We start from the raw sequence: 25,803 nt of genomic DNA, 5'->3' as shown, positions 1-25,803 counted from the left end.
AATGACCAACAGCATGAACATCGATCTGCGCAATTCGAGCGAAATGACGATACATTTGGGGCATGGGAATTAGCGATTCATATACGGACTTAGAAGAAGTAGAAACAGGTATGGTTATATATTGTTCAAAGTCGTACATCAATTTCCAGCTATATGTTCTGCCTCGGCGCTCTTTTAATCAAGACGGTACCCAACAACCTAGTGAATGAGATCACGAGCATCGATCACCCGCCGAAAAGACACCACACATGCTACCGGCGATTCAGAGTTTGTTGCAAAGTGTCGTCTCAGGTTAAATACCAAGTATACTCTCTGCGTGCAGATGTAGCGAGCGGGTGAGTGTGGTTTTTGCGCCACTTTTTGCAATATTCCAGCAAGACTACTGCGGGGGACACTAGATATGGGCTCACAGTAGAATAGATATAAGTTATGATTTAGTGCACTGTAAGGCCCGTGAAGGTCCGGGATAGAATAGGCCTTCAGCAACTCATGCTTGCTATAAAAGGCGACTATGCTTGTAACTAACGGGTGACTAACGGGATCGGGTGGTCAGGCTCGCTGACTTGGTTAACACATGTCATCGGTTCCCAATTGCTCAGATCGATGCTCATGTTGTTAATCACTGGATTGTCTGGTCCAGACTCGATTATTTACGGACCGACGCCATATAACTGGAATATTGCTGAGTGCGGCGTAAAACCAAACTTACTCACTCACTCACGCACTCACTGTGAAGTATTTCCTGTTGGGGGGTCATCTCATGTTTTCATATCTTCAGTCCTCCCAAAGACGCGAGGGCCTGTGTACATAGACTTCACCTAAACACAAAATGCAAAGATTTCATTCTTTTATCTGACATACTAATCTGACCATTTAATCACATGACGATAGGGAGGAGTACAGACGTACTGAAGTCGTTCTCCGGAATATCTTGTGTCGTATGCAAATGAAGTCTGAACGGAATGTCACAGTGACCCTTACGCTGAACAGTCTCACTCTGTTCGTTAAATAGATATACATGTCATATCAACCGCTATATATGCATCATAAGTGACAATTATACGTTATAACAGGAACTTTGATGTTCAACATTTCAAATTCACAAATGCATATTAAGAGAAAATTTTCACTGCCTCAAAAATGGAGCACCACGTGTTTTGTTTGGAATCCGTATCATCTTTACTTACTAATCCCACTTGACGTATATATACATGCGCATGTGCGAATTAATATCCACACGAACCGTTTGCTTATCTCAACATCAGATGTTAGCTGTGTTTCTCTAAGGTTAGATGGAACCTGCATTCCTTCTGTATGGACCAATTTCCCTTAGTCATCACAAACACCGGCAGAGGATGTCTGCGACCAAGTGAGTTTGTAGTTAGTAAATTCATGTCGCTACTCAGTTAACAGTTTTTAACTTACTTGCGTATGTCGTAAGGTTTTATTCACTTACAACTTGCTTCACAGTTGTTTTTTTAGATCGACTTTTCATTTTGTTATTTCAATTTCAATAAAAGCAACACATCCCATTCCAGATCCTAAAGAACCTGTTTAACCCACGTTAATTAGAAATTAATCAGTGTTACACGCTTTCTTAGTTCTTGGGTTGAAACGTGTAGATATATTCATTGTTCAAATGAACATGTACATTACCATACAGATTTTGTTGTCTATCCTCTTCACAAAGGACAGTTAGTAGGTTAACCAAATTCTTTGTTATTTTATTAAATCATTTGCATCCAAGCATGTGCAAGGAACCCATTGATGCAGATTTCATTGGCAAGTTTAATGTCATGAATAAACAATCTACAGCGCTCAAACGTACGCTTTGTTCGAAACGCTGTTACCACAGAACAATCTACCAGGGGATTTTAGGCTCTTCCAGTTTATTGGGAAACTCCCCAAAACAAAGAAAATGATACCGTTTGACGTGAAATATATGAGTATGAATCAATACAAATAATCTTTGCTTACCGAAATTGTGACAACTTTGTTGTTGAAGTGTTTGTATATCTCACATTATAAACAGTGTCACATTCTTCCACATCATCCTCGGATTTTCATGGAAATGTCCATAAGTAGTTCTTGGCTTATCCAAAGCATATGACATGTAGACAAATCTGGATCAAGCATGCTCACGATTACATATAATTCACCTTCGTGAAGATCCTTTTTAGAATTGATATTCAGCAACCCATCCGTGTCGTAAGGGGCGACTGATGGGATCGGATGGACAGGCTTGCATGTAATCGTACGGTCCATTGTATCGCTGAATGAGACAATAAACAATGCAAATTATTGTGGGTAAGTAATAATAGAGTATTTAGCATGTAATGGGGTCATCCTTGTACCCACAGATGTTCCCGAAAAATGTCTTTTTTGTGATATGGTTAACCACGTCCTGAAACATACAAGGGATAAAGCCCTCTGTATAGCATAAACAGGGACTCCTAACACTAGATATCAGACTTCAGGTTTTCAATTTACGATTGTCAAACACGAGATCAATGATTAACAGAATTATGCGTTATACCACCAGTGTATTTGTGACCAGTGACGAATTATTTCGTCAGTGTACTCCGAAATATCCGGAAACTGTTTGGTCCATTTGGCACATGATCTGTTTAACATTGAAACACTAATAGAGTGAGTGTGTGTTGAGTATGGTTTTACGCCGCTTTAAGAAATATTCCAGCAATATTATCAGCAGTGGGCATGCTACTTATTTATTGACTCGAACCCGGGTCTAACTAGAAAACGTCTTAACCACTTCCCGGAACCATAAACGCGAATAGAAGCTAGAGGATAATCGTCGATTTCAGTTTGTATTCCAACCGGATTTCCAGTTAGCCTGTCCCAGTGTATCACTTCAGACAAATAGGGAAGGCCGCTCGAAGTCACTAACTGACCGTTATCTCATAGCCACGTTATGTATGCCTTCACACATATTGTCAACATTTTCTAATACCACATAACACAATGCATGCAAAATATCATCTATGTAACCATGGTGATTTCCTAGGAATATGATCCATGTCCAGAAGAACTAATATGGAAAAGATCAAATTTTCAGTGATGTGTCTCAAATTCTAATGTATGAAACAGAAATCACATTGATTGATATGCATTTACCAGGATCGTTGTCATTGTCGAAGCTTGACAGAAGACCTACACGAAAGCGGATATGTTATTCATTTTTATCTTGAAACGCACATTTCATTCTTCATCATTGAAAAAATTACATTAACAATCAGGGTGCAAATCAATGACCATATTAATGTTTGATGAAAGATTTGTTTGCGAAACAGCTAGTATAAACCACATGCTTTACCATGGATCCTCTGCAAGTTGTTTGTTTGCCATGTATCCTACATGTAAGTCTTCTTTCGCAAAGACCTGTGAGGTCCCGGGTTAGAACTGGTCTTCAGTTACCCATGCGTTTCTTAAGAGGCGACTAACGGAATTTGGTGGTCAGACTTGTCTGATACACGTCATCCTATCCCAGATCCGTGGATTCATGCTTAATCACTGGATTATCTGATCCAGGCACGATTATTTACAGACTGCCGCCTATAGCTGGAATATTGCTGAAAGTGAGAGAGAGAGAGAGAGAGAGAGAGAGTTAGTTAATGGTTTTTATAGTTTGAATACATTTTAATGATGTGAAAGGCTGTTTGTCCATGCCAATGAAGACGTGATGAGTCTCCTGTATGTCCCAGAGCAAGGATCCCAGTCTCCCACGACCACCAGTTTTGCATTCCCCTTTGCTGTCAGTCCGTTATTCTTCCAGTCGCTCATTATGTTGGTTCAGATACACGGATCAACCTGTAATACCATCAAACGGGTTTAACAGCACATCTTTAACCGCTTTTATCTGCGCTTGTGAGCTTTAACGAGCAGCTTCAGTCATGATAAACTCTCGAATATATTATTTTTTTGACAGTTAAGACACATTACCTGTTAATGTAAAAGCGTTATACCACGTTTCTCGGGGCTAGAGTGAAAGGTGAGCAGTTATTCACTGTGACAGCATGTTCTGGTGTAAATTGTGACGGCTACAATGAGATAAATTACATGACAAGTTACGACATCAGTGAAGGTACGTACGAAAAAAATACTCATTCGTGCGTACGTACGAGTATGTATTGTTCATTGCTATATTAGGAGGTGTACACGTATATAAAAACCATTTACCGGATGCAATTAAATCGCCAGCCTGAATCCGTTGTTCATAATCAGAGCAGAACTGAAGGCAATCTAGTTGACATAGTATATTTTCAAAGATGAAATCAGTAATGGTATCAGTTTGGGACATGAAAGCTTACCATGCCCTATAAAAATATCATTCTTCAATAAAAGTAGGGGAACCTGAACTCTGAAGTCTGGTCGAAAGAAATCCTATCAAGAAACGTTACAATGACATCCATCTTGTGTATTCAGCATCATTTCACGTTATCACCACACGCAAACACAATGCATGGGAAGCACGTGCACAACGTGGGAGCCTCCTACACGTGCATGGGGTGTCATCATGAATCTTTTTCAGGCATGTCGATAAATCACTGTAGACCATTTTTTCCAGTAATTTTCTTGCATTTGTGCATGGTCAGGGCTTTTAGGGTCAAATCACACACTACTCACTGAAAATTGTAAACCTGAAATTTTCATGTCATATCCCAGTCACCTAACAAGGCGGATAACTGAACGAACACCTTTGCTTTGAATGAACTCCATATGGTGATGCATTCTCAAAACATCCATTATTAATGTATCAACATTGATTCAATCCCATATATCTCCCAATTTCGACAATCGTACATTGAAAGTACAGTTCCCCTACGTTTTGGAAGAGTATATTTGACTTGCGACGCCATGTGGAAGTAACCTTGACTTGCGGTACCTTCTAGAGATATCTGTGACTTGCGATATCTTCTTGAAATATCTGTGACATGTCATGCCTTCTATAAATATCTGTGACTTGCCATGCCTTCTATAAATATCTGTGACTTACCACGGCTACTTGAAATATCTGTGATATACCATGCCTTCTAGACACATTTGAGACATGCCATGCCTTCTAGACACATTTGAGACATGCCATGCCTTCTAGACACTTCTGTTACTTGCCATGCCTTCTATAAATATCTGTGACTTGCCATGCCTTCTAGACACATTTGAGACATGCCATGCCTTCTAGACACATCTGTGACGTGCCATGCCTTCTATAAGTATCTGTGACTTTCATTTTCTTACAGAAAATATATGAAAGACTTATGACTATGATGACATGGAAAAAGTATACAAGCATTTGATATGAAATGCTACCTAAACTGTAAATGTTATTAAAACGTGACTGTGTTATTAAAACGTCATATTCATATCGGTAGTAGGTTGAGCTGGTGTACACTTCTCAAGACGACTGTCATGTGAAAGATTACTGCCAACAGCGACGCTAAGCAACATTCACTCAAGCCCATCAATGTTATTTCAGACTCAACCAAACAGAAAGGAGTAAGAAACAAGCCCACCAATGCGCCAGTGAAACCAGCCTACCTGCCTCCATGCAAAGTGTGCCAAAGCCCAGCATCAGGAATACACTATGGGATTGTCACATGTGAAGCTTGCAAGGTAAAAACTATTGTTATCGATAACAACCTTCGTGTTCTGGCTGTCGTAAGTCTGTATTACGGTATGGAAGCTACGACATCTTAATATTGCGACTGTCGTCAGTTTGTCTTATGATATGGTAGTTATGATCACCTTAGTGCTGCGACTGTTGTAAGTCTATGTTATGGTATGGGAGTTGCGATCACCTTAGTGCTGCGACTGTTGTAAGTCTATGTTATGGTATGGGAGTTGCGATCACCTTAGTGCTGCGACTGTCGTAAGTCTATGTTGTGGTATGGTAGTTGCAATCACCTTAGTGCTGCGACTGTTGTAAATCTATGTTATGGTATGGGAGTTGCGATCGCCTTAGTGCTGTGACTGTTGTAAGTCTATGTTATGGTATGGGAGTTGCTATCACCTTAGTGCTGCGACTGTTGTAAATCTATGTTATGGTATAGGAGTTGCTATCACCTTAGTGCTGCGACTTTCATAAGCGTATGGTATGGAAGTTACGATCACCTTACGACTGTCTTAAGTCTATGTTATGATATGGGACATGGTTGGCACATTTCATCGTATCCCAGTTAAGTAGACTGATGCTCATGGTGTTGGTCACTATAGATTGTCTGACCGGACACGGTAATTATATGATATATCGTAACTGTAGAAGCCAAAGGGAAAATACACATATAGTGTAGGCAAAGTTTGTTTTAGACGGAACAGACGAATGGATGTCTGGATATTGTGGAAATGTTACACAGTATGAATACCGGATTTTTTTATTGCTGCCTTTTCAACAAACGCAGCTTACCAGCACAGCATTTGTTTTCACATCCAATATGTTTTGATTTCATCTGGGGCCTTGGTATTGGTGAAAGAGGTTATTTGCGTTGATTCTATCGTGTAGGAATTCGGTGGTGAGTGTGATATATACGTAATGTAATAGACGTCTCATGGCTCATGGCCTTCGACAGATGTGATTTTGTAAACAGTAGCTCACTTCCTCTTTTGTGTTCTTGTTCGAGTTCCTGTGTTTTCGTAAACATGCCATCCGATTCCAGTTTTATCGGGGACATTTCAGAATTACCATTGGTAATTTCATGTAATTTTTGAAATTTTACAAAACACGCACCAAAGTAGCGCTGTGAATCGCGAAATCATAATGTGTAAAAATGGCGACATTTACAAATGTCATTTTCAGCACTTTTATTTCGTTTAAGATGAAAATGTGTCATAGTTAACCTTTTTCAGGAGTACCTCTTAACCTGTGAGAAAACCACTGCCTTGACCTTAGAACAGACCAAGACTGAGAAGAGTTTCTTTGTCTACTGAGTAGATCAGCGACTGATCTGGTAGTTGTCTCAGGTGTGGATTGGCACAACTGATCAAATATACCCGCGGATGGGTTGAATGTATTATTTGTTCGGTAAAGGATCGAATACATCTTCAAGGTCGGGTCGAATTTATTATCTATTCCAAGGCGGATCGAATACATCTTAAAGGATCGAATGGGATGAATGCATTGTTTACGCTCAGATGGATCGAATATATGTTTAAAGAACGGATGGGTCGAATGCATTACCTCGTAGGCACGGATGACTCGAACATGCCATTTAGGAGCGGATGGATCGAATTATATCAGATATCCCAGGAGATATCATTTTGGCAGTAGATATTATACAGTGCCCTGACAGTGCTATCACTTGATGACGTCACAAGGCGATGACATTGTTGACCTGCAAGTCTAATAGAAGTTCAGTGTTGAGAGATGAACATTTTTCATTGAAAACCAATGAAGGATGAGTTTTGATGATAAATAGCATCTTACTCTTGATTATATCAACACTCGCTGACAAAGGTAAAATGTTGTAGTTGTATCTGCTTGTGTTGATATAATACATATCTGTAGAGAGATTATTTGTTCGCTGATGACTCGATGTATTTCATAGGCACAGATGGATGGTACAGTATGGTTCAAAATTATTGAGAATAGCTAAAGCATTTCATATTATTAAACGAGAACAAATCAGATGAAATTGAATGTATTGTGAAAGTGAACTGACCTTTTCATGTTGTGTAGGTAACAATTTAATATTTTATCAAGTCTCCTTGAGCTTCACGGCACAGTCTAAGACGGGTAGGCATACTTCCTATCAGAGAGGTTAGTGTCTCGTGAGTTATGCTGTCCCAGTATCGGACCACTTCTCTCTTCATGTCTTCAATTTTTGTCAACCCCTTTTGATTCACACATTCCTTCATCATCCCCCAAATGTTCTCAATGGGATTTAAGTCAGGACTATATGCAGGAAATGGTAATGCAGTCACATTTTTCTCCTGAAACCACTGCTTGGCATGTTTTGCAGTGTGTTTAGGATCATTATCTTGCTGCAAAATCCAGTCATTTCCATAAAACACATGTGCACTTGGAAGGAGAATATATCTAATATGTTAGTGAAGCGTTGACATGTCAGATTTCCCTCAAACACACACAGTGGGGTCGTTCCTAATAAGGATATCCCTCCCCATACATGAAACATTTTGATCTGTATTTAGGTCGTCGATACAACGGTGCTGACGCAGACTTTGTCCATATTTTCACATTATTGGGATATACCCATATTGAGCTTTCATCAGTAAAAATCACATTTTCCCAGTCAAAGTTTTCATGTGCCAAACACCACTTAACACGCCTGTCTTTATGTTCTTGTTTCATGAGAGGAGAAGGAATTCCAGTCTTTTTCTCCCATCCAAGATCAATCAAATTTCTTCTAACTGTAGATTTTGATACAACTGTTGATCCCCTTTCTATCATTTCATACCTGATGTTGGAGATGCTTGCCCTTTGCTTTTTAGACGCTAAAAGTCCCAGCCGGACGCGATCTGAGAAGTCCAATTTTCTGGGTCTCCCTGCTCCTTTCTGGTGCCCAAAAACCTTTCCCTCTTTAAAATTCTTCCTAATCCTATACACGGTAGAAAGAGGAGTTCCTGTTCTCTCTGCCAGTGTATTTACATCATCAATTCCTTGATTACACAACTCAAAAATCAACCTTCTTTTATCTTCAGCAGACATTGTTGACAGTGCTGAGGAAAATGACGTCTGCTACAAATTCAGGGGAGGTAACTCTAATTGTACTATACTCAGTAGGCCAAGATGAGTTACCTCCCTTATACCATAACTTAGTTTTAAGTATCAGTGAATCAGTTGAGGTGTTAGGATAGCTCAAAGTAAGAAGAAAAATTCTCAATAATTATGAACCAGACTATATATCTTTAAGGAGCGAACGTATTTCATACGAGCGGATCCAAGAAATGTTTTATATACTCTACTCAGGTGCATCTAGGATCATGAACGTGATGCCATGGAATGTTTCTTGTTGTACAGGGGTTCTATCGACGTAACAGCATGCAAGAAAACCCCTACACGTGTCGACAAAGTGGGAACTGTGACCTGACTCGCAATAGAAGATGCTGTTCCCACTGCAGATTTAAGAAGTGTGTTGCTGTAGGCATGTCCAAACAAGGTCAGTGAGTGAGTGAATTGGGTTTTACGTCGGGTTTTAGCAATATTTCTGCAATATCAGAGCGGAGGGCACCAGAAATGGGCTTCACACATTATACCTATCGAACACGGGTCTTTGGCGTGACAAACGAACACCTTAACCACTAGGCTACACACATAACCACTCCAACGAGCTCAGTGAATCAAGACGTTTACTATACCAGACCATAATAACTGACGATACAGACAAGTCTTGCTTCTATATATGTGTCATCAACATCTTGAGGTTACGTTTCAGACGTTACGCGTTTCAGACGTTACACGTTTCAGACGGTACACATTTCAGACGGTACACGTTTCAGACGTTACACATTTCAGACGTTACACGTTTCAGACGTTATACATTTCAGACGTTACACGTTTCAGACGTTATACATTTCAGACGTTATACATTTCAGACGTTACGCATTTCAGACGTTACACATTTCAGACGTTACACATTTCAGACTTTACACATTTCCTACTGTGTATCGTCCAGATTATCATGATCAGCAGCCTGCAAACAGCTAGGTTCGCAAGCATCAAAAGCCTTGATCCCCGTATGTAACTTCTTTAAAGAAAATAACTTTATGTCTTTCCCAGTTGTTTCTATTTGTTTTTATAGAAAATTGCCCCAATTCTCCCATATGGTTCCGAAATAAGGGAGGTAAACGCATGTTTAATGATTCCATCGAAACAAATCATATGTTTATATTTTATGTTTTAAACACATGTTGGGTGTTGGTAAATATGCCTCTAACAAGGCTATTTTAGGAGAAACTGGTCGCACTGGTCTCTTTGTTGCATCACAGTTATGGGCTGTCAATATTGGATAAAGTTACTTCGTACAAATTCAAATAGATTTTCCGTTCAATGTTATAAAATGTTAAAAAGATTGGATGATAATGGGAAAGATTCTTTTGATATAGTTTCACAAAACTGACACTGCCAAATATCAAAATCTCAAAATTTCTGTGTCGCTATGCAAATATTGTATCATTACTTGTTCTGAAAAATATGTAACCGACCCACAGGATAGGGTTTTACGGAGAACATTCTGTAAATTACGAATATCACTACACAAGTTTACTTTTTATAATTTTTGAAAGAGAAATATACATGATAAAAATAATAGTTTATGTAATTTATGTAATAAGGGCTATGCCGAGGATGAGTTTCTTAGAACCAGATACCGCCCTGTGATCTCAACTCCACAAAGATTAACAAAAAAGCCTATTAAATTCAAGAAATATAAACTAAATAAAATTCGTTTCAATATTCCTGAAAATGATTTTTGAAATTAGACAGCAATACATGTATGTATATTACATATCCAGGTGACTGTGGAATGTACAAATCTAAACTAACTGTCATATGGCCTGAAATATTGAATAAACGTCTTTCTTTCTGTCTGTCTGTCTGTCTGTCTGTCTGTCTGTCTGTTGCAGACGTCATGAGACCTAGATGACATTTCACTATCTTTACTGGTCTACCCCATTGTTGAGTACGCCGTAGACTTAATCACAATAACTTTCTTAGCTGCCAATAACGACGAGTAATCGCCAAAATAAATTATTGAATGTTTCTAGGATTCTCTACGACCCATCCGAAAACTTAATATTGTTTAAACCGGCGTTAAAATTATCCCATTGACTAACGACAAATACCATTAAAATCCTCGTTCATGGTTGCATGGCGTCATTATAAATTAGGTTACTATTGCAGATATTCGTATTGGGCGTTACACCCTGCAAACAAGAACGATACATACCCTTGAGGTTCGAAAGCTAAGAGCCGAATGGTCGTCTGCTCCAAAAGAAGACTTGTGTTCTGTATCAGCTAATGAAGAATTGGATTGCTTGGCTGCCATGCTCCTTACAGCACATGCCGAGTATATACCCTCTCTGCATTATCTAACAGATGCTGAAATAGCTGAACTGCACGTATTGTACATCGTGAGTTAACTGCCCTTGCTTTTCCTACTTTAAAGCACTCCAGTGTTTTAACAATACCAGGACATTGCAACGCTATGAACACAGTTGTGGGTACCAATTAGTAAACAAAGATACGTTCCTTTAGACCTGTCTCCGCAGGGGCTTGTAGCACAAACCTAACTCGGAATTGAAAAAACCCACGATTTGTGTTTTGAAGACCCGGCTCTCAAACCATGGTTTCAATGATTGTGATCTATATTTCATGTTGTAGATGAATGAGATAAATGACTCATCTAGGAACGAGTGTCTAGTTTGACTGAAGTTATACACAGTGAACCCGAAACACACTTGGAGTGTTGACCTTGTTTTACCTCTTTCCTTTCTTATAATATTAAGACCAGTGACTGTAAATGTATTGCTGCCAAGTCCTTTGTGTTGCATGCCCACGTGCCTGCCTTGATGTGTTAGGATGAATTTTGATGATTCACCTCGTTTTGATATGAATGAATGAATGAAGGAAGGAAGGAAGGATTTACTGTATGATTAACGCCCAGGACGATGAAGATTCCATACGGTTAACATTCAAAGGGATCTGTCACACACTGAGAATTTTAATCTTGACAGATGACCATCATGAAACGTGGTCATTATTTTCTTTCATTGTAGACCCATAAAGCATCAGAATGCAGCTTGGTGGACACTATATCTAATGATACCGCCGACAACGTGGATCTGCAATGTGACCTGGCAAGGGAAATGGAGAAAAGCGTTTGTCAGTACATCCAGTTCATCAAGTCTGTGCCTGGCTTCAACGAGTTGTCTTCCAATGACAGAGAACAACTCATCAAACGTATGTCACCGACTTGTACGATATTAAACAATTCACAAACTGCTGATGAGGTCAATATCTTTTTTCCCTCCTCGATCAATATTGCTTTTCGCAGGTCCATAAAAACTGGTATTGACCAGAATTCACCAGTCTGTAATTGTTTTATTATGTAATTACCCCAGAGAAAGCTTCTAAAAACCAAAACATGTCCATTTAGTCAAGAAAAGTAATTTTATTATCACTACGACACAATAACGCAGAGGCCGTATGACTTTTGGTCGGACCTGGGTTGGAGTAAATGTGCTTTTCTGTCGACGCCTCTAAACCTACTCTAGACCAGTCAGGTGGCCGGAAATATATTCTTACATATTATCAAACATTAGGCTGACTCTGCAGGCTGATTGTAATAGCACTTTATAACTAGGGTTACCGACCACTTGGATCATCGCTACTGTATTTCACATGTGTATCAGCTGGTTTAGCTTCAGTGGTGAACAGATCTCTGTGATAAATCGTGTTCAGGAAATATCGTTAAATTGAGATCTAATGACATTTCTTACCTGCAGTAATAAAAAATATGTTTTTATCGTGAGGATAGTTTTGTTTGTCAATTCAATTCAATCCAAGTAGGTTACAATAACTCTTTATCTAAAAGCTTCTAAAAATAAGACAAACAGGAAAATATTAAAAGAACCAGACGTTTTGATGGTGTAGCCGAGTGGTCGACACGTTCGCTCATCATTAGGAAGTCCTGGTTTGACTCCTTACATTGGTGTAGGGTCTGAATCCAATTTATGTTGTCCCCTGCTGTGACATTGCTGAAAAACTGCAAATAGCGGCTTAAATCCTCTGCTATTTATTCACCATGAGTAAAATCAAAGTGTGTGTGAGTGAGGTGGAGTTTATATCTGATGGAACCCGGGCGTGACTTGCGAACGCTTTAACCACTGGTCCACCTCTGTGTCCCGGATTAAAATAAAAACTTGTGTTGTTTTCTTATGTTTCTTCAGTAATAAAGAGTATCATTCTGTTACGCTAGATGGTCGACTGGAGTTCTTCGTTTTGGAGCAGTTTCCTGGCTACAACAGAGAGCTGAATGTGGCATCGATATCAATGATGTTGTGCTGTCGGGCTGACACCTTGAGCAGGATATGGGGAAGGGAATACACAGACAAACTCTTTGTCATTGCTTCTTCTTTAAAGCGGATGAATCTGTCTTTGACTGAATTGGTGCTGGTCGAAGGAATCTGTGTAATGTGTGCAGGTACGTTAAACCTTACATTTTGGTAGTTCCCTTACGAAGTGATTGAGCGAGTATGGTTTTACGCCGGTGTTAGCAGTATTCCAGCAATATCACGGCGTGTGCACAGCAAACTGAATTCACACATTGAACCCAATTCGGGAATAGAGCCCGGGTTTTCGGCGTGACGGGCGGACGCATTTAACGACTAGACTCCTTTCAGAAACCGTTTATAGGAGGAGCTTTTTGCCTTTCCCTAGGCGTAATTGAAATCAGGGTTTCTGATTTTCTGTAAACCTTTCTAATTCATTTCGTCATATTATTTTACTATTTACGTTTTATGAAATATGTTATTCTGGGAGGTATTCGAGACTGATTGGGGCATCCTTGGCATGTGGTGACATTACTGAATTTCTGTTGTCTATTTGTCTATTAACGAATATGTCATCACTATTTCGTCTTTTATTTTTATGCTATATTTAACAAACTGCTATGGCTGAAACTCGAGACTTAATGTTGACGTTTTGAATGAGTGAGTAGTTATGTGTTTTGGGTTGATTTTGTTTGTTTTTTGTTTCGTTTTTGTTTTTGTTTTTGTTTTTGTTTTTGTTTTCTTAAATCGGCAGTCATATCGTGATTGAACAAGTTATAAACTCACAGAAGATACACAGCTTAAATACAAAGGGCAGTCCACACAACCAGTATGTGAAAGATTTCTATGTAAAACCTGCAGTTGGATCTAAACTATAATTAGTTCAATAAATACAGGCCACAGATAGCCAGCAGCTGAAGGTAGATCACCATGGACCATGGCTACTTGCTGTACTTGCTGTACTTCTCTATGGGACGAGACGGATTTAAAGCATCACTTTGAAAATAGAATTCTTTCCCAAATAATACAATTCCTTACGAATTATATTTAAACAGCAACTAAAATTTTGAGTTAACGAGACAGATTCGATATATTCAAACAGCCGTGACGTGACTGTGGGGACAAACTATACCCTTTATGGGGAATAAGGTCTGTTATGTCAATGCGATTTTGTGGACATCTTGAACACAATGTTTATGTTCTGGATGTGCGCCAATTGGCAACGACCAGGTCATGTAGGTGTTACCACTTCTTCGTGTTTTCATGTCCATCTTTCAGACCGCTGCGCCCTGGACGAACCACACAAAGTAGATTCAATCCAATGGGTAATTGTTGAAGCTCTGATTCATCACATGAAGAAAAGACATAAAAAGCCATTGGCAAGATTTGCCAAGATCATTGACCGAGTCACCGATCTTCGAGAACTTTGTGAATTGGATCACAGAACAGCGGACAAACTCTCCCAGTGGAATTTTATGCAACAAAGTCAACTACTCATGGAAATATATGGCTTGTGATAAACGTGTCTGGTTTGGTTGATGCATACTATCATATAAATATTTTGTATGCCCAAGCCGTTTGTCACTAGAATGTCTGGTCCCGACTCGATTATTTGTATTTGCCGCCATATAGCTATAATATTGCTGAGTATGGCGTCAAACTAAACTCACTCATTCAAGCTGAGGATGCGGATTAGGACTGGTTTTCACCGACCTCGTCGTCAGAGGCGGCTGAGACGATCGAGTGGTCAGGCTCGACGACTTGTCTGACACATATTATCGTATCTCATTTCCACTAGATCACTGGATTGTCCTGCTCAGACTTTATTTAGAGTACTCAAGTAACTTAAATAACTTAACTTGGTTCCAGATTGCTCGTGTCAAAAGAGAAGAAAAACATTAAAGCCTTTATCTATACATATATAAATACACAATATGTTGTCGATCTGATGCACATGTAGGTCCTGCCTATTGTACTATGCACAGTTTCTCTGGTAGTGTTTACAGCCATCATATTCCCTCCAGTACCTTTGGGGAACGGCGAGCCTTGTGTCATTAAATAGGTAGCATGCACCATTCCATAGCTCAAACGAGCGACAGATGAAGCTTGTGATCTGCCTGCACTTCTCCCTGCATCTCCTTAAGTCAGATAAGTCGGGGAAGTGGTATTCTGTACCGTTGAAGCCGTGGCTGCAGTACTGGTAGGTCAGGAGACTGAAGGTTGCGCCGTACTTGTCGCACTCTGTTAAAATGAAACACAACACAGTCATAGTTATCTGCCCAGACCTGGCTGGTTTACACCAATGACAACAATATTACAAGTCTATCACAGCAGGCGGTAAATCACCTTCTCTGGGCAGGAGTGACAGTTATTACGAAGTATGGCCATGGCAGTCAACCTTTGTTGACGCTTTTCACTTATTCATGAGATATAAAGTGCAAATGGTTACTGCCAACAATATTACAAATCTATCACAGTGACCCGTAAAGCATCTTGACTGGGCAGAAGTATGGCTATGGACTTCCCCATACAAACGACTACTGAGTTTCCCATTCAGACATTGCACCCCCCACAAAACTTCATTGCAATAAACTTACCAGATCTTCAACGTAATATTGCAATGAAAACTGATGCTTGGAATCAATGTCTTGTTTACAGGTATTTCTGAAGAAATGTTCTGTAGGAAGATGATTTAAGAAGAAATAAATAACACTTTAGTGAGTTTCGTAAATCTGATGTCGTTTATACAACCGTATATGTCCTTCCACGTCCTTTTCTTCTCCACTCGGAAACGACAAAGAATATCAAAATCAGTGATAAAAGATATAAAACAATAGATCGGTTCAAAAGATCAACTTGGTTAGTTTGTTTTCCTTTATCATTCGGACCGATTAACTTGAAACAGGAAGAGCGTGTCTTTTTCGCTGGCAATGCTCTGAGCTGTCATCTTGCTAGGTAAATGTGATGACACCTCTGGTCGATAAGGTCACCATTTTAATACCTTCACGGACATTATATCATAATTCATACATTCTATAATAAACCAGTTCAAAAGATCAATTTGGTATGTCGATGCCCCTTGTATATTTAAGATCTATATATTAACGTGAAACAGGAACAAAGAAGTTTTCGCTGACGATTCTTTCAGCTGGTATTTCTCTGGATGAATGTGATTAGACCTCTGGTCCATATGGTCACCATTATTCTAACCTTATATATTGTGATGCCATTGAGGCGCGATCACGTGGCTTGAGTCCAGGTGGATCACTTGAATGCATGGATGATTAATAATGAGACAAATGGATTATCGTGATTGGTTGATTTCTGGTGTGGGCGTGTCCTATCGGACAATATAAGGACGATGTCATTTTTCTTGCTAGATTAAAGTATTGCCAGAATGAAACCTAAATCGTAAATTAAGTACTTGTTTCCTACGACTGCCTGTTTTGATCTCACATTTAAGCTGTAGTATCTGTTACTCAGATATCAGTGTAAACTTGACGGTATGTCGATCGGAGAAGATCTTAAGGGACACCGGTACACCACTGAAACCTCTTGAGGGGCCCGGTCTTCAATACCAAAGTACATATTTTGGACATTATGGGTCGAAGAATACACAAGTCAAGTCCTCCAGTACAAATTATTTAGTGTTACATGAAGCCCACCATCAAAAATTGAATGCAGTGCCTCAAAGTCTAATTGAACGTCTGATACTGTCAATGAGGAGAGGCTATTTCTGGTGTCCCCTGTTGTGATGTTGCTGTAATATTGCTAGAAGATAAATGAAGAAGAAGATTGCTGTAAAACCTAACTCGGTCAGTCAGTCAATGAGAATAAAGCTTGGGGATGTAATTGCGAGAGGCGGAAGTTCCACCAGATAATAACATTGTTATTGAATCCTGACTTTTTCAGGATTGTATGCCGCCGAAATCTTGAACATTACCGCATTTATTACGTTTTACGGCTATAGTTATATTTTTATTTCCGAGTAAACTACTGTTTCGGGGGTTGTTTTCGTTAGATCTGTAATTAATTATTCCTGGATATTCAGTTTATCCAGACTATTAGTTAAACTGAGGCATGGACATGTTCCTCGGCTATGCTTAATGACAGCATATTGATCCGAAGAAAAATTGGGACTGTTGGGATACTAAGTACTTTTTTCCATGTAGATATTTCCAGAATGCTGCCATTATACCGTAACCACGTTCTTCGTGTTTAAGTACATAAAGTCATTAAGTCTGGAAGATTTGCTCATCATTTTCCATAATCAAGATTAAAGTGTTGAAGCATGACGTTGATTTTGTCTGTTTCATCCTAACACTTGGAATATCAGCTCAACATTCGAACGTTTCTGTTTTTTATGACATAACGAATGGGCGGATTGATCATTAAAATGTAATTATCACACCAGTTTATGGAATAGGTAAATCCAACATGAACGATTACATTTATGAATTACATTTTGTTTTACAAATTCCATTTCTTTTGCTGGACAGTATATTATTACTATATTGTTACTATGGAGAGCCAACCTTCGACACACAGTCTGTCTTTGGGGTTAAAGCTGTAACCAATCACACATCTGCACGCTGTCATAATGCACTGTGTTCTGCGATCCACACAGTCACGAGTTACTGAACACTCCTCACCATAGCGTTGGCTCTTGTGATCTGAAGACGACCAAGTTTCTAAATTATACTCAGGTACAATATTTATGATGACATTCTGAATTATGTTTTGAAATATTCAGTCTGTAAAATGATACATGATGGAAAGTGCAACCTCATCACAGACAAACTTTAGCGCAAATGGGGCTGCACAACACAGAGAAATTACCAGTCTTCCTATATGCGATTGAAACGAGCAAAGTTTGACAGCGTACTTCCCTCGTTTTGGTTCAAGATATACGTTTAATATCGCCACCATCTAATGTCGACATTTAATACACATGGGGTTGTGCTCTCGGATTTCCAGGCTCATATGTAATAATTACTCACGTATAATACATTTATTTCGACATTATAATCCCTATGCGTGGCATATCACAACGTTCCTCGTCTCCATTACCACATTCGGCTTCCGGTTCAAGGAACAAGCATAAGCAGAATTTAAAAGAAATATCATATTGCATAATTTTGCCATTGACCCATTGGAGATTATTTTACCTTGTCTGCCGTCATTTTGTTTGAATTTTGTTGACATTCTTTCTACACACAGAAAAATGAGAAAATGGGTGTTTACCCTTGATGGTAGCTATATTTTGTATTGATATTAAACATATTTTTCGAACCGAAACGACGGAAGTATCCTGCCAACATTTGCTCGCCTACCTCGCATCAAGAGAGACTGGTCATTTTCTCATTGTTGCGCAACCATATTTGCGTTACAATTTGTCTGTGACCTGACTGATTTCTGGTTGTCTCTTACAAGCACAAGTAACTGATTCCTAGTCTTAACTGCTAGATTGCATATATGCGGTTGTCTCCAATGACACGTCAAACAAAAAGTACAAGTTTTGAACCGAACTTTCTACAAATTAATTATGTAAAGGAACATTTGAAGTCTATTAGTAGGGTTGTGAATTAAAGGTCACTTTGGCAATATTTCAGCCATATCGTGACTACATCAAGGTATAGATTACTAATAATTAAAGCCAAATTTATAAAAGAAATCCGACATCGAAGGACAGTAAAGCATCTAGAATATCACAGGTAAATATGTAAAACAAGTAATATAATCTAAAACATTTAACTATATATGACAAGTGAACATAAAAACAGGCTATAGATTGCCAACAACTGCAAGCAGATCTCCATACAAGGGACCAAGCGGCTTACAGTACTTTTGCTACCTCCACGGACCCTAGCTGGATTCACCATCCCTTCAGCTGCTAGCAATTTCGACAAAAATCGACTTTACAAACTCTTCCCCTGTGACGAGTAGACGCTTCGACCATGAGGCTACTCCATCGCCCAGCTCAATCTGGACCAGTTTATAGCATATGGGAATAGCAAGATATATATTTGCACAGAATTGTAATTTCCGAAAGGAAACAAATAGATGAATTCAACACTATTCGTATAAAATAGCTGTTCATTTGGTTACAAGGTTAACTCGCTCAGCAACATATATCGGAGAATGTCATTGGATTACATATGAAAATTGCGCATCATTGCATAACATTCCCTGTTCTCCCTTACAAGATATGTATGAAAGAACTAACTTTTTATACAAGATCCGTCCTCGCGATTAAGGCTGTAGCCAGCCAGACACACGCACACGTGATCAATGCATTGTGTCCTGTCATCCACACAGTCAATATGGCAGGAACAAGTCTCTCCATGGTGCTGGCCCCTGGGATCTGAAACCATACAGTTGTTACGAGAGTGTATATTCTGTAAATTGTATCATTGATTAAGTGATAATTATTATTGGGTGACATTGTTTAGAGTTTGACTGATAGTTATTATAGGTCGCATTTCGCATCCTAAATGTTCAGTGCAATTAGTATTTTAGCGGCAGGCCTTCCAGGTATTTCTTTTAAAGGAGTTACCTCCGTTTGACAATGTTTTGACAGAGATAAACAAGAGGCTGGCCGAGAAAATTCTACTTTAATGGCAATGGTCGTATTATTCAGGAATAAGTGACTGTGTACATAAAGACTGGTTGTTGTGTTAGACGAGACGGACAGACACGGTTCACTGGAATATACCATTTGCCTACCTGTCTGCCTGCCTCTCCGTCAACGCTTAACCTAAATAACCGCTGCCTGACCGCTCGCTATATATAACTGTTTCTCACTCTCAAACCAAGACTTTGGTGAGTTGTCATTATATTTGTGATCCATTACTTTAGATTTGAATCAGTTGCATTTTTGTAAATCATTGTATCTTGCTTTTGTTCGTCCAATATAAAATAATTGAATATTTTAGACTTGTCTTTTGCGTTCAAGAGTGAGCCTTCACAACAGCAAATTCGGGACCCTCATGTCGCTCTATGTCATTTAGTGGACGTGTGGAAAGATGTGCTTCGAACTTATATATATATCACTGCTTGTTTATTAATGACCTCTATGCAGTGCCCCGCGCCATTTGTATTTTGACGCCATAGTTTAGCAATATCGTTAGTGCAGTGCCGTCAATCTCATGATGATCGCATTAACGGTGTGAAACCGGAATTAACGAAATTATACTACAAACAAAATTTTTGGAACACCTTAAATTTTGATAGTCATGCATTAAGTGCAGCTTTTTGTGAGATTTAAAGAACACTTTAACGACAAGTTAGGGATGCACCTGATTCAGTACTCGTTGTGTTTGAGTGAAATAAAACATCGTCAAAAACAGCGAAAACCAAACACACCAGCATCTTGTTTGATTCAAATATTTGATTCAATCCACTTTTCGAGCTGTTCCTTTCGCAAATAAATGACACTTTCTTAAACAAGTATTTTTTTCATATTTTTGTGACACAAATTATACCAATTTTTCTAGAGATGGTCTGTTGTTGTTATTGCATTTTGCGTTGGATTGATGCTTTCATGTCTATTAGTTTTTGTGTTAGGTTGCAATTCATCGGTATCATTTTGTCTCAACAGACTGTACATTGCCACAGCTTGTTGATTTCCACCTGCTAACACTCTCACAATTACATTATTGCGTTGACACAACGGCAACCGTATTCAACATCCGGGTTAGAATTGATCTTCGGTAACCCGTATTTGTCGTAAGAGGAGACTAAGGAGATCGGGTGGTCAGACTTGGCTGACTTGTTTGTTTGAACATATTTTATTCAACATCGAAAAAAGATTGAGCATACGTTATGTAACTTATCACCGCATGCTCTCATGAGAAACATGAACAACAATGGATGGACGTGACGAATAGACATTATAATATTAAGACATATTATTCATTAATCGCAGCGCTTATTTCTTACAAAGTATTTATGCACATGACTAAAGAAATTTTCATTAATAGTGTTTGGCTGAGCAGGGTTGCCGCAAAGAATGGTATCAATGCCAAAGTGAAGATTTGATAGTTCAAAGTCTCGGCAGCTGACAAATTTTAGACATTGTAAAAAAATCGGTTTTCATCTTCCACTGGAGCACCCCAACTGCAAGCTTTACTCGGATAAATTAACTCAATAAAGATCTGCATGCAATGAACTACACATATGTCTTAACTTTGTGTGTAGTATATGTGTGGCAGTCACATATATTCATATGGCTGGCAGCTTTGTACAGTGTAATTATTAGTCATATTAGTGTTAGTACTAGTTATTAGTTTTAGTGTTAGTATTAGTACTAGATATTAGTTTTAGTGTTAGTATTAGCACTAGTTATTAGTTTATAGTATATATTAGTATTAGTTATATATATTAGTATTAATATAAGCATTTGATATTAGTTTGTAATATGGGTGAAAAGGATTTTAATTAAGAGGTTATATTACACTTTAAATATTTTAACTTAGCTGTGCTTGGATCAGTCACCACCCTACTAGCTTCTATTGTTAAAAGCAGGGCAAATGTTCTGGTTGAGTGGCTCACCCTATTATTATCAGCTTGCATGCTTTTTAACTCTCACTTGCACCTCAGTCACTGGGCAGACAAGTCACTGACAAACTTCAGCTCAGTTTCAAACACATATTCTCCATACCGCCAAGATACTGCTGGAGTCATTGTGTCCACCATGTCCTTCTAGTGTGACTTACACCTAGGGACCATACCTCTAAGTGTAACTGATGAGGATAGTCATCACACCCGTAGCCGTGTTGTCATCTTTGTTCATGACACAGTTAATACTGCTACATATTAGTCTTTCACCAAGCAGAAAATATCTTTGATTACACGATGCCATTTAGGAAGTGGCCAAATGCAACATATGTCATATTTACTGAGGAAGTGACATCCCAGATATGACATATGTTGCAGGAAATATCTTGGAACCTCGTCCTTTTTCAGATAACCTATTAGTACGTCAGTTTTATTGCTGTCACTGTTTTATGCCCACCAGCGATGAGATCGGCATAAACTATGTCAGAAAGAACATCAACGATGCACATACGGGAGTGTTTCAGTGCGACTGTCGTTCTGAAAAGAGTATAATAAAGCAAGAATACATTTGTATCTGTGTTGCCATTGAGTTGAAACTGTCACTGTATTTTGTATGCCATTGTAATTCCTTCATAGTTGTTTGTATTGATTTGTAAACACAGTTCGTTTTGTGGAATGGATTCCTGCTTTAAAACTTAATGAAGAGAGTATCTTAAATGGCATCGATCATTGTAAATTTTTTCATTAATGTCTCTAATACTACATTTGTGTTATTTCTTTCGTTTGCAAGAATACTTGTAATTGTCTAGTTTCAGTTAATGTGCCATCTACTTCTGATGGAATTTAGGTGGGTTTTTTTGTCAGGTATTCCTGCACAACTGCATTCAAGATATTAATGAGAGACATTGAGCAATATTTTATTGCTACCATTTCGGTTGTACTTTTCATGAAATCGACCATTATCAGTTTCGACAGAACTGTCTTCACTTTTCAATACAAAACTTTTTCTGAACCAAAACTTTCTCTGAAATGAGTAGGGTATAACTTAAAGCAATATTCAAACAATTTTCAATTACACGTTCTATCTAAATGACAATGCCTGTGTGATGAATCGCATGCCATCAAAGGTTATATTTGTTTTACAAGTGATGATTTAGGTAATTTCTTCTGAATATATATATGAAGTATATCAGTATATCATATACCAATATCAGTATATCATATACCAATATCAGTATATCATATACTAAGCAGACCACAGCGCAAACACAAAAACCATATATTGATCCTTGTGTCTATGCGAATAAGCAAATATCCACAGTGAACACAAATTCATGTGAAACACCCCAAAACCAATCACAATAGCGTATTTTAAGAACAAATCACACCGGCGCATTTCAAACTGTGTAAAAGGAGAATATGAGACAATTTCAATGATTTCCTGGATGAAATATAAAGGTATTAGAAACATGTACCCCTATCTGAATTAAAAATATGGTTGTTTGCTTTTTAATCGCGACCTTCAGCATATGCATATTTCGCCGTGACTCACGTGACCTTCCCCTCGTGACGTCATATGTGACTAGAGTCCGCCATATTGCCAAAGAACAAGCGTTAAAATAAGACAAATCGTGTTGTGTCTGTCGTTTTTTGTAAATGATAAGATGGCGTAATGCGTTACCTGGGGATACACAGCATCATCGAAGATTAAAAAATATGCAGCTTCCTCCGTTTTGCAAGTAAAAAGCAGGAGAAAGAGACATGTACACATAGGGAATGAAAATACGAAAGCTGAAGAAGGAAGGAGTACTCATTCATTCACTCTACATCATTCCGTGTTATAAATTACAGTAAATGAAGTCCGACTGTGATGAAATCGGGTACTAGTCGAATGGTCCAAATCACAAAATGAACACGCGCCAGCACATTTGGTCAGATTGACCCGGATTTCTGATCAAACTGTTCCAGTGGGTAATCAAAATGCTCCAATGCATTTGAAATGATTAAATATATGTCGTAAATGCATTGTTTTTGTGAACTTTGATATTATGTGTCACAGTTTGCTGAAAAATGATATTCATTCAAATAATATTGTCTGTTTTTAAAATTGTTTTGCCTCCGTGGTGCCTCGGTTTTGCTTGATTTTTCTTATTCACCTTAACTGGAAGATTATCTTGCAAGATGTGAAATGGGATGGTATTCATATGGTCTAACATCCATTCCAGAAATGGCATCAGGGACTTGTTTTATTGCCTCAGAATCCATGGTCACAGTCACGTTTTCAGATAAAATCAAAGAGGGAGCCATTAGCATTAGGTACTTATGACGTCATCTGTTTAGGCGGAAGTATTAGTACGTTTTATGTGTTTTATTTCGATTTTCGAAACTTTGTTCGATTTCAATCACAGAAGTCGACTTTTAGAATGCCTTTACCTTTATGAAAAGTTGTGTTTTCAGCATTATTCTCCTTTAAGGCTATTCTGAAAGACATCCCTATAATCACAATCATATTCGGAAAATATTTCCCTGCTCTTTGGTGGCTGTGCAAGTTTAGGGTCCTGGCTTTACTTACCATTCATGGTGAAGGAGTCAACACCAGGACCACTACTGGTAAACGCTGCTTTGCCATCCTCTTTCCTGAAGAGGCGATACTTTGTGCAGATTGAACCTGACCGCTTGTACTCAAGGGTGAAACATCCTTTTGACTGACTACATTCTACAATACATTGAATACGAGAAATCCCTGGCTTTTCGTGTAACACAGATAGGTTGAAGTCACTTTTCTGATGGTTTATCTTAAATGTCCACTCTTGTATGGCTGTTGCGTCCATTGCAGCAACCGGCATAAACAGAAACAACACATAACAACAGGGCATAGTGGGTTGCATCGCTGTCGTGTCTTTGTAAGCTAACATTTCACTAATGACCAAGCCTTGGTGCTCAGTTGTTATGAATATTAAATATGATGTACAGTTTCAGTCAGAGTATATTTCCCCTGACGTTGTGTGCTGGTGTTTAGGTGCTCTGAGTGTGTGGGTTCGAATCCCGGATGTGACGCAGCTCAACAACAGTACTAGAATTTGTACTTTACTGAGAAAGTGTAATACCAAAAGTAACATGTTATGTCGAGTTAACTGTTTGCACTGACGTTATATTGCATTGGTGTCTCCTAGTTGCACGCCAGCAATATCGCTGCACACTTACGCAATTGCAATTGTCATTAAATATTGACATCTGTATATTCTGGGCCATCGCTCATCGATCCCCTGGTTCTTTGCCCAACGCATCATCACAGATATTTTAGTGATCAATTCAGATAGTTTCTCCGCTATGTTACCCTGTGCGCATGGTGGAATTTGTTCTTTAAAAAACAGAACACGTTAAGTTTGCATTGACGTTTCATAAAGTGGGTATTTGCGTTTGAGTGTGTTCATTAAGATCTCCTTTTTGGGTTTGTGAGTTTGAATGTCCCCCAGTTTTGAGTGACAAACAAAAGTAGATCCGCGCCTGGCAGTGTTTTGTTCATAGTCACAAGTATTCAAGTGCCTTAGATACGTTTGTTTACAAATCTGGTTTGAAATTTCGTTTCATTATGATGGAGCATTGACTTCGATGTGCTGTATAGTGTGCCAGGCATTTTAACTAATCCGTCTGAACAAAGCATCCCGACCCTTATCCCATGTCCTTCAATTTTGTACAATTACAAAAGTTGGAATATGAAGCAGACACTCAATGCAATTATCCCGTGACTGCTGAAGCTAGGAACTGCTGCAGCCAATTTATTGTATAATCTTAAATCACAGTGTCATGCTAGTTAGACACCAACGTCTGTGCCAGTCGAAAGTAACTCTTCGAAGTGTGTCATAGCGCATTTCATGTTTAAGAAATAGTACTCTGTACATTTGTTATAATGTCCATAAATACACGGAATAACATAACCCGTTGATCTATGTGGTTAGCTACGAGTCGAGAATAGACGTACGTACGTCTGGTTTTCCATTCCCAAGACTGACTGCATTAAGAAAAGATGCAGATATGGTATACAGTCATATTTGAATGGCAAGATCAAACATTATTTTAAGGAATATAAGATATTGCCTCTGATGTCACATTACATCTCAAGTCACAAAAAGACTAGCATTGTCTGTGAGGTTCATACACAAAAACAGTTAATGTCGTCTATATCACTCAGATTTCATTAAATATATATTAGACATTTTC

At 38.6% G+C, this 25,803-nt stretch overlaps 1 protein-coding gene across 2 annotated transcripts; it reads left to right on the top strand.

Annotated features, from left to right (window-relative positions):
* The first annotated feature begins 1,254 nt into the window (after positions 1-1,254).
* LOC137276953 (retinoic acid receptor beta-like) lies at positions 1,255-15,523 on the top strand. 2 transcript variants are annotated; one of them, XM_067808611.1, is made up of 7 exons: positions 1,255-1,369; positions 5,495-5,631; positions 8,993-9,131; positions 10,874-11,103; positions 11,749-11,932; positions 12,951-13,175; positions 14,302-15,523. In XM_067808611.1, the coding sequence occupies exons 1-7, from the start codon at positions 1,315-1,317 to the stop codon at positions 14,538-14,540; spliced, it is 1,209 nt and encodes a 402-aa protein (XP_067664712.1). In that variant the 5' UTR covers positions 1,255-1,314; the 3' UTR covers positions 14,541-15,523. The 2 variants fall into 2 exon arrangements, with proteins under 2 accessions (XP_067664712.1, XP_067664716.1); XM_067808615.1 differs by lacking the exon at positions 14,302-15,523 and adding an exon at positions 13,920-14,274.
* The last annotated feature ends 10,280 nt before the right edge of the window (positions 15,524-25,803 follow it).

The sequence above is a fragment of the Haliotis asinina genome, chromosome 1 (genome assembly GCF_037392515.1).
Source record: "Haliotis asinina isolate JCU_RB_2024 chromosome 1, JCU_Hal_asi_v2, whole genome shotgun sequence".
In the NCBI taxonomy this organism is placed as follows: domain Eukaryota; kingdom Metazoa; phylum Mollusca; class Gastropoda; order Lepetellida; family Haliotidae; genus Haliotis; species Haliotis asinina.
The sequence above is the reverse complement of the archived record's forward strand: the minus strand, read 5'-3'. Positions and strand labels throughout refer to the sequence as shown.

Excerpts from the sequence above, each read along its gene's own strand:
- LOC137276953 (XM_067808611.1), top strand. The coding sequence starts at position 1,315 with ATGGACCAATTTCCCTTAGTCATCACAAACACCGGCAGAGGATGTCTG. Across the intron at positions 9,132-10,873 it reads TGTAGGCATGTCCAAACAAG|ATATTCGTATTGGGCGTTAC; the intron begins GTCAGTGAGTGA and ends TTACTATTGCAG. Across the intron at positions 13,176-14,301 it reads AATCTGTGTAATGTGTGCAG|ACCGCTGCGCCCTGGACGAA; the intron begins GTACGTTAAACC and ends TCCATCTTTCAG.